The sequence below is a fragment of the Coregonus clupeaformis genome, chromosome 11 (assembly GCF_020615455.1).
Source record: "Coregonus clupeaformis isolate EN_2021a chromosome 11, ASM2061545v1, whole genome shotgun sequence".
Lineage (NCBI taxonomy): Eukaryota > Metazoa > Chordata > Actinopteri > Salmoniformes > Salmonidae > Coregonus > Coregonus clupeaformis.
Window position 1 is genome coordinate 24,868,350 of NC_059202.1, and position 9,612 is coordinate 24,877,961.

The 9,612-nt window shown below is 44.7% G+C and overlaps 1 protein-coding gene across 2 annotated transcripts in view; it reads right to left on the minus strand.

Annotated features, from left to right (window-relative positions):
• Nucleotides 1-8,983, minus strand: part of LOC121576437 (FYVE and coiled-coil domain-containing protein 1-like) — a 47,932-nt gene extending 38,949 nt beyond the window's left edge. For both annotated transcript variants that reach the window (XM_045223494.1, XM_041889574.1), the window contains exons 1-4: nt 8,922-8,983; nt 4,462-4,568; nt 2,369-2,475; nt 1,934-2,059 (exon numbers count right to left, since the gene is read on the minus strand). In XM_045223494.1, coding sequence (XP_045079429.1) covers nt 1,934-2,059; nt 2,369-2,475; nt 4,462-4,522 — 294 coding nt within the window. In that variant the 5' untranslated portion in view covers nt 4,523-4,568; nt 8,922-8,983. The remainder of the gene's footprint in view (nt 1-1,933; nt 2,060-2,368; nt 2,476-4,461; nt 4,569-8,921) is intronic.
• Between the last annotated feature and the right edge of the window lie 629 nt (nt 8,984-9,612).

Genomic DNA, 9,612 nt, shown 5'->3' on the forward strand with positions numbered 1-9,612 from the left:
GTATTTAGACCCTTTACTCAGTACTTTATTGAAGCACCTTTGGCAGCGATTACAGCCTCAAGTCTTCTTGAGTTTCTCCCATTCTTCTCTGCAGATCCTCTCAAACTCTGTCAGGTTGGATGGGGAGAATGCTGCACAGCTATTTTCAGGTCTCTCCAGAGATGTTCGATCAGGTTCAAGTCCGGGCTCTGGCTGGGCCACACAAGGACATTCAGAGGCTTGCACAGAAGCCACTCCTGCATTGTCTTGGCAGTGTGCTTAGGGTCGTTGTCCTGTTGGAAGGTGAATCTTCGCCCCAGTCTGAGGTCCTGAGCGCTCTGGAGCAGGTTTTCATCAAGGATCTCTCTGTACTTTGCACTGTTCATATTTCCCTCGATCCTGACTAGTCTCACAGTCCCTGCCGCTGAAAAACATCCCCACAGCTTGATGCTGCCACCACCATGCTTCACCGTAGGGATGGTGCAAGGTTTCCTCCAGACGTGACGCTTGGCATCAGGCCAAAGAGTTTAATCTTGGTTTCATCAGACCAGAGAATCTTGTTTATCATGGTCTGAGAGTCTTTAGGTGCCTTTTGGCAAACTCCAAGTGGTCTGTCATGTGCATTTTACTGAGGAGTGGCTTCCGTCTGGCCACTCTACCATAAAGGCCTGATTGGTGGAGTGCTGCAGAGATGGTTGTCCTTCTGGAAGGTTGTCCCATCTCCACAGAGGAACTCTAGAGCTCTGTCAGAGTGAAAATCTGGTTCTTGGTCACCTCCCTGACCAAGGCCCTTCTCCCCCAATTTCTCAGTTTGGCCAGGCGGCAAGTTCTAGGAAGTCTCTTGGTGGTTCCAAACTTATTCAATTTAAGAATGATGGAGACCACTGTGTTCTTCGGGACCTTCAATGCTGCGGAAATCTTTTGGTACCCTTCCCCAGATCTGTGCCTCGACACCATCCTGTCTCGGAGCTCTAAGGACAATTCCTTCGACCTCATGGCTTGGTTTTTGCTCTGACATGCACTGTCAACTGTGGGACCTTATATAGACAGGTGTGCGCCTTTCCAAATCATGTCCAATCAATTGAATTTACCACAGGTGGACTCCAATAAAGTTGTAGAAACATCTCAAGGATGATCAATGGAAACAGGATGCACCTGAGCTCATTTTCGAGTCTCATAGCAAAGGGTGTGAATACTTATGTAAATAAGGTATTTATTGTATTTTATTTTATTTGTTTTTATCGCAAAAATGTCTAAGAACCTGTTTTCGCTTTGTCATTATGGGGTAAAGTGAGTAGATTGCTGAGGAAATGTTTTTATGTAATCCATTTTAGAATAAGGCTATAACAAAATGTAGAAAAAGTCAAGGTGTCTGAATACTTTCTGAAGGCACTGTATGTGCTTCCTGAATGTGTCCATTAAAAGGATAGTTAAAATCAACATTTTCATTCCTATAATCAATCATCCATATTCAACGACATCTGTTGTGTAGATCCTGTTAACAAAGATTATTTGTTTTTCATGGCTAGTATCCACTACCCAGCAGAATGCCAAATTCCTCCATGCCATTATAACGACTTATCAGTGAGACAGACAATCTACGTTAATAATGCAATCCATAACAGCTGCAATGTCAGGAGTATTATCCCTTTAAATCACAACAGGGATCACCGTTGTGAAATATGCGTCAAAGCAGATTTGGTAGATCATTTGTAGATGAAGTTAATTTGTTCCTTCGTTATTTCACATTTGGTGACACAATAAGACCCAAAACTGCAATGGTATCCATAACTTGAGATAGAGGGTGCACAGAAATGGTGACAGTAGTGTTTAAAAAGGTGGTAAAAAGCTCTAAAGATAGAATGTCATTACATATGAATTACTACTATACATTGTGTAATAACAGTTAATGATCCTTATAATTGACTTTTAAAAAGTGCTGAACTCTATATACCTCTGGGATGGATTTGACAAAGCGGATACCATCGTTGGCTCCTTTGATCTTGGCCAGACAGTCGCTGAAATAATCCCAGTAGTCTTTTCTGGTGCCAAGAAATGTCGTCTTCTCCTTCTGGTCAAACTGAATAGCGTAGATGACGTGTTAGCGACAAATTGTATATGACCTACTTTATAGAGATGTGAACAATGCCATATTGGTGAGCATGCCAGATTGGCCTTGATTTGACTTGGACTCTGTAAGGTGGTTTCCTGAACACATATTAAACCTAATCCTGGACTAAAAAGCAGATTGTTCTATAGAAGATTGTTCTATACATTGTATTGATTCATTAACCAGTCCTGGATGTTGCTTTGGGGCCTTTGACCCGACTGAAGAACGGGAAAACACTGTTCGTACTATCTCACTGTCTATGAACATTGAGGGACTCACCTGTAGAAGGTACTCCAGTTTGTAGGAGAATTTCTGCAGATTGGGACTATCATCTGTGATTGGCTCCCCGTTCTCCCTGTACTCTTTAGTGAGCTCAGCAACAGCATCTGTGGTTCGAGAGAGAGAGAGAGAGAGAGAGAGAGAGAGAGAGAGAGAGAGAGAGAGGACGAGAGAGAGAACGAGAGAGAGAGGATGAGAGAGAGAACGAGAGAGAGAGAGAGAGAGAGAGAGAGAGAGAGAGAGAGAGAGAGAGAGAGAGAGAGAGAGAGAGAGAGAGAGAGAGAGAGAGAGAGAGAGAGAGAGAGAGAGAGACGAGAGAGAGAGAGAGAGAGAGAGAGAGAGAGAGAGAGAGAGAGAGAGAGAGAGAGAGAGAGAGAGAGAGAGAGAGAGAGAGAGAGGACGAGAGAGAGAGAGAGAGAGAGAGAGAGGACGAGAGAGAGAGAGGGACGAGAGAGAGAGAGAGAAAGAGGACGAGAGAGCGAGAGAGAGGACGAGAGAGAGAGAGGACGAGAGAGAGAGAGAGAGAGGACGAGAGAGAGAGGACGAGAGAGAGAGAGGGGGAGAGAGAGGACGAGAGAGAGAACGAGAGAGAGAGGATGAGAGAGAGAACGAAAGAGAGAGAGAGAGAGGTCGAGAGAGAGAGAGGACGAGAGAGAGAGAGAGAGGGATAGAGAGAGAGAGAGAGGTCGAGAGAGAGAGAGAGAACGAGAGAGAGAGAGAGGACGAGAGAGAGAGGACGAGAGAGAGAGAGAGGACGAGAGAGAGAGAGGACGAGAGAGAGAGAGAGAGAGAGAGAGCGAGAGAGCGAGAGAGAGAGAGAGAGAGAGAGAGAACGAGAGAGAGAGAGAGGACGAGAGAGAGAGAGAACGAGAGAGAGAGAGAGGACGAGAGAGAGAGAGAGAGAGAGAGCGAGAGAGAGAGGACGAGAGAGAGAGAGGACGAGAGAGAGAGAACGAGAGAGAGCGAGAGAGAGAGCGAGAGAGAGAGCGAGAGAGAGAGAGAGAGAGAGAGAGGACGAGAGAGAGAGAGAGGACGAGAGAGAGAGAGAGAGGACGAGAGAGCGAGAGAGGACGAGAGAGAGAGAGAGAGAGAGAGAGAGAGAGAGAGAGAGAGAGAGAGAGAGAGAGAGAGAGAGAGAGAGAGAGAGAGAGAGAGAGAGAGAGAGAGAGAGAGAACACACTTCAGAAAGGCATACAAATACATGTACTTCACACAAGCATTCCCCTCACTCAGACACAGCTGACAGGAACTGAGAGTTTCTACGACACTAGCTACATGCCCTTTACCTGTTGAGAGAAACACATTGCTGTGATTTGTCCCTGACCTGGTAGCCTCTTTCTCTTGAACTAAATGGGAAAACAACTCAAATCGATCTAGGCCAATAGGCACGGTATCTGTGGAACGTTTTGAGTGGGCACAGAAACCCTGGAACTTCTAGAAACCATTACAATGCACCAAACATACACACAGTCATATGTAATATCCTCACAGAGCCCTGGATACATTTAAATATCCAGGTCAAAACAGAGTTGAAAGCCCAGTATATCCACCCAGGCATGTCTCCCCAATCCCTACCCACAACCTCTTCCTCCAAACAGACATCCCCCAGTCCCCTTTCACCTTCCTCACATGTCCCAGCTCAGTACAATTACCCACTTGCCTCTCATCCAGCGTAAAAACAGGAAAGACACCTGCGACGGGTGCACCCTGAGGCTAATCACCCCCTCTATCTCTCGCTGCATGCTGACAGGGCCTCTCTGTCGCCCCAGCCACACCCTGGGGGGCACACCCCGGGGGCTGGGGGAGAGGGTCGGCTCCATGATGTCCTTCCAATGAGGAGACGGGACAACCAATGTGTGGAAAGAAATGCTGTTGGGCTTGTAACCAAGACCAAGCCAGTCACATCTAGGCCACTGCAACCCCTCTGTCACTTTCTCTACCTCTGTGATCCTACTCTCTTTCTATCTTTCTTTTACAGTGGCGGTCTACCCCTGTAACATTCACACAGGCCCGGACACACTCGTTGTTACAAAGGGACTGACACGCGAGAAGTCACACGCAGTCACGCACACAAACACACAATGGCAGTGTACCATGCAGATCTCTGATAATCCTCTGAAGCTGGCTCTCCCCCACAGCCACACCGGCAGCCATGGTCCGACAGGCTCTATGGCAACCAGGTCACTGGGTGATACACAGTCTGCTGAATCAGAGAATCAGATGGACAGTCAGGAACAAAAGACAATTATGTACTGACACACACACACGGGTGGGGGGGACTGGGACCAAAAATCTGCCCCCCATTATTAGCCACATAATGATAATTTTGCGGGGGAAAAAACAAGTTAGATAGTCCCACTGGGCTAAAAATGGACCAGCCCTACATCACAGTACTACATCCCTTTCACATTCTGTCTGTCTGTCATTCATTCACTATATCACACCCACCCACTCACACACACACACACACACACATGCATGCAAACACACACATACAGTCAAACACACACACACACACACACACACACACACACACACACACACACACACACACACATACATACAGTCAAACACACACACACACACACACACATACAGTCAAACACACACACACACGTTCATTACACATTTCTAAGCACCACTGGAGACCATGCAGTGTTTCCCAACTTGTGGTTTGAACTCCACCTAGGTTGTGGCTAAAAATGAGAAATATGTATGCTGGTGCATAAGCCTGTCAGCTCAGTGTTGGCTCAACACAAGACAAGTCTGAGAAAGAAAGAATTAGATGTACTTTTAGGTTGTGAGTTTTTCTATGAGCTCCACATGGAACTCACTTTTAGAATATGGTGTTATTGGCTGTCTGGTTGCATAGAGATCACCCTCTGCGAGGCCAGAACAACTGGATGCATCTGCTTTTCATGGGAAATGGAAAGAGAGCCTGTGACGCGCCTACCGCTTTTGGACGTTAACAACAAAGACAGTACAGTCTAAAAGATAGGCAGAAACTGCTTCTCCAATAGAAATCCCTGATTACACTTGTAGGCGATGTCATGGCGACGTTGGCTAGCTTAGCTCATGCGTAGAAATATGTCAGCGGGTCTAATGGTCATCTCGCACCGAACTGAGCATGTGGAGGCCATCAAATCAAAGACACTTCTTCGATATAAAGTTGTTTTGAACAAAAATGAAGTTTTTCACTTTCACAAGGTTGGAGTATTAACATGTTCAACTAGTTAAGACATTGGCTCGAATCTAGGTTGTGCCTTTACATTTCGAGAAAATGTACTAAGATTTTTCACTTCTCCCTTTGACTTCTCAAACCCCGGCCTGGTCTGCTTGGTCTGTTTCGCAAGTCAGTTTCGCAAGTCTCGCCTCTGGTTTTAGAAACTCTGTATTAACAAGGCGACACTAGGCAACACTCCACCTTAACATGCTGACCACACCAGCCGCGTTGCGTGTGTGAGCGTTGCTAAATAAATGTACACATACGCTATACGGCATGTACACATACACCACATACAAAAGTATGTCGACACCTGCTCGTCGAACATCTCATTCCAAAATCATGGGCGTTAATATGGAGTAGGGCCCCCCTTTGCTGCTATAACAGCCTCCACTTTTCTGGGAAGGCTTTCCACTAGATGTTGGAACATTCCTGCGGGGACTTGCTTCCATTCAGCCACAAGAGCATTAGTGAGGTAGGGCACTGATGTTGGGCGATTAGGCCTGGCTCGCAGTCGGCGTACCAATTCATCCCAAAGGTGTTCGATGGGGTTGAGGTCAGGGCTATGTGCAGGCCAGTCAAGTTCTTCCACACTAATCTCGACAAACCATTTCTGTATAGACCTCGCTTAGTGCACGGGGGCATTGTCATGCTGAAACAGGAAAGGGCCTTCCCCAAACTGAGTGGCGCAGTGGTCTAAGGCACTGCATCGCAGTGCTAACTGTGCCACTAGAGATCCTGGTTCGAATCCAGGCTCTGTCGCAGCCGGCCGCGACCGGGAGACTCATGGGCGGCGCACAATTGGCCCAGCGTCGTCCAGGGTAGGGGAGGGAATGGCCGGCAGGGATGTAGCTCAGTTGATAGAGCATGGCGTTTGCAACGCCAGGGTTGTGGGTTCGATTCCCACGGGGGGCCAGTATAAAAAAATATGTATTCACTAACTGTAAGTCGCTCTGGATAAGAGCGTCTGCTAAATGACTAAAATGTAAAGTTGGAAGCACAGAATCGTCTAGAATGCCATTGTATGCTGTAGCGTTAAGATTCCCCTTTACTGGAACTAAGGGTCTAGCCCGAACCATGAAAAACAGCCCCAGACCATTATTCCTCCTCTACCAAACTTTACAGTTGGCACTATGCATTGGGGCAGGTAAAATAACAACCCAATGTTTACATCCCAGGACAAATTAGCTAGCAACAGCAAGCTAGCTAGCTAAATGTCCATGAATGTTTCATGTGTTTTGACCTGTCCCCAAATTAATATAGTTGGTTCAGAGTTCTTTTTGATATTTCAACCTGCATGTCATGATCTCATCTGGTGTGGATGGACAAAATCAATATGTACGCATGCGGACGCATGTGCGTGCCCAGTGTAGTCAGCATGTAACTCCTCCTCCTCCACATTTACTGGATTGATTCACCAGTGCAGAAGAGAACCTTCCCCAACTGTTTTTTTCTCTTGTCAGGGCCATAAAAAATGAAACGCTGCTCAGGCTTTTCTTTTATGCCAGCTACATTACATGCTGACTAGACTGGGCACGCGCATCGCGCGCATGTTGATTTTGTCCATCCACACCAGACGCAATCTGGACACGCAGGTTGAAATATCAAAAAGAACTCTGAACCAACTATATTAATTTGGGGACAGGTCAAAACGCATGAAACATTCATGGACATTTAGCTAGCTAGCTTGATGTTGCTAGCTAATTTGTCCTGGGATATAAACATTGCGTTGTTATTTTACCTGAAATGCACAATGTCCTTTTTTTCTGGATCTTTGTAGAATTCTGACACTTTGAGTCACACAAAATCGTGTGTTCTCTACTCCGACGATTAATCCACAGATAAAAGGGGAAACCTAGTTTGTTTCTAGTAATCTCTCCTTCTTCAGTCTTTTTCTTCTTCTGTGGACTTTATATGGTGGTTGGCAACCAACTTTAAGGTGCATTACCACCACCAACTGGACTGGAGTGTGGACCTCAGTTCATCTTTCAATTACCCACATGGTTATATGCTCCTAATGAGGAGATGGGAGAGGAGGGACCCTTTAACATGTCAAGCATCAAAAATATAATCAAATTCTATTTTAGCGCCTGGCTATACAGACGCTTGTTGACACGCGCGAGCAGTTTGGATTCAATGATTGAATAACATGTATGTGTACATTTATTTTGCAATGCTATAGCACGCAACACGGACGGTGTGGTCAGCATGTTAGGTTACATAGAGATCATATTTAACACAGCAGCCATGGCCTCACCTCCACACCTATCATTTACTGCACTGAGAGTTTTGCTTAGTCTTATCTATGATAAGTGAAGTGGATATTATTAGGTTGGCACTCAGGCTCCAAAGGCAAATATGTCTATAAAATATGCAGGCAGACAGTTAGGCATACAGCAAATTCTAAAATACTGTATCACACTTCTTAATTCAGCTGTGACTGTCTTTTTCTTTGGTTCTTCCTTTCTTATTTATTAACGTTATTTCTCTCTCTCTATCTTAGCCTAGTAAAGCAGTTTAACGTGATGGGTGCAAATGTGCACAGTATTATATATTGTGTATGTCTGTGTTTAAATTGCATAACGTTAGTTGTATCTTCTGAGTGGAACAGATTTTGTTGTGGCTGAAACAAGATTGCGGTCATTGCAAACTGTTGCGTAAGGACAGGGTAATGTCTGACTATCAATCCCCGGAAGGCGAAAACATTGTGCACTTGTCCTTTAAACATTTTACTTGTCGCTGAAAGTAGATTATGTTCGCACACAACAAGGTTTCAAACATGAGAAAGTCCATCGATCGATTGCAATACGTGAGAGACTAACAAAGCTCCACTCAGACCCCGATATTGCCGAAAGAGGAAGTGGGGAAGTGTAAACAAAGTGAAACTATTAATACATTGTATCGTTTCCTAATTGTTGGATAAGGGAAACCGATTACATCTGGGCGCGGACTTATTGTGGCTTTTATTTAAAAAGGACAAGCTGTCCAAACGTAAAAACAATATAGACTGTACTTAATTCGTAATAGCTGATCAAATTAAAACATGAATTGCCAAAACATTTGACTCTAGACTACATTATGTTGCCGACACATTTGACTAAATCCCTAAATCAAATGGGGAGTAAATGGGCTGGTAGCTATGAAAATGTAAATGTAAATGTCAACATTGCTAATAATGTTGTTATTATCTGACTATATCCAGCCTGTCCTTGGCATGCATATAGCACTAAATCAGTTACTTCATTAGAAGTGAATGTACATAAAACACATTTAAATTAATTTAAACAAATAGACATAGATCATTTAACAAAGAAAACAACTTAAACGTACGTTAAACTGCGTGATCCATGAAAATCCTGATACTTTACAGCCACATACAATCATGCGATGTATGGGGCGGCAACAATAACTGGATTGACAAGTAGGTCAACCACTTACAATGCGAGAATGAGGACAAGGCAGGGTTTACCCTAGTTACCACAGCCGCAAAGTCGAAATTGGCTATAGGCCTATCGATAATTTTGTTTGCTTTTTGCGCTTAATTTAAGGTTACAGTTAGGCATAAATTTAGCAGTGTGGTTAAGGTTAGGTTTGAGGTTAGGGATAGGTTTAAAATCAGATTTTAAGAAGATACATTGTAGAAATGGGCGGGGTTTATGACTTTGTGGCTGGGGTAACTAGGGTTGACCCATAGGCAGAGGACTCGGTATGTATAGTTTGGTTGTAGAGTATTACGAGGTAAACTGTAAAATCGTGTGACTAATGTACGACTGGTTTATTTCTCAGGACTACCACACCCCACGCAGGCATGATTTGTAAGAAAATAGGCTTTAAGCCAGAGCGGCACAGGCAAAGCGAAAGGGTTTATTCCACCCAACATCTGTCCACGAAAATAGGACCACGAAGTGGGTTGCAACCTGGTCTCAGAGCATTTCGTATTATTCTATACGTAAATCCGTGACACTCCATTTATACTGAACAAAAATATAAAGCAACATGTAAAGTGTTGGTCCCATGTTTC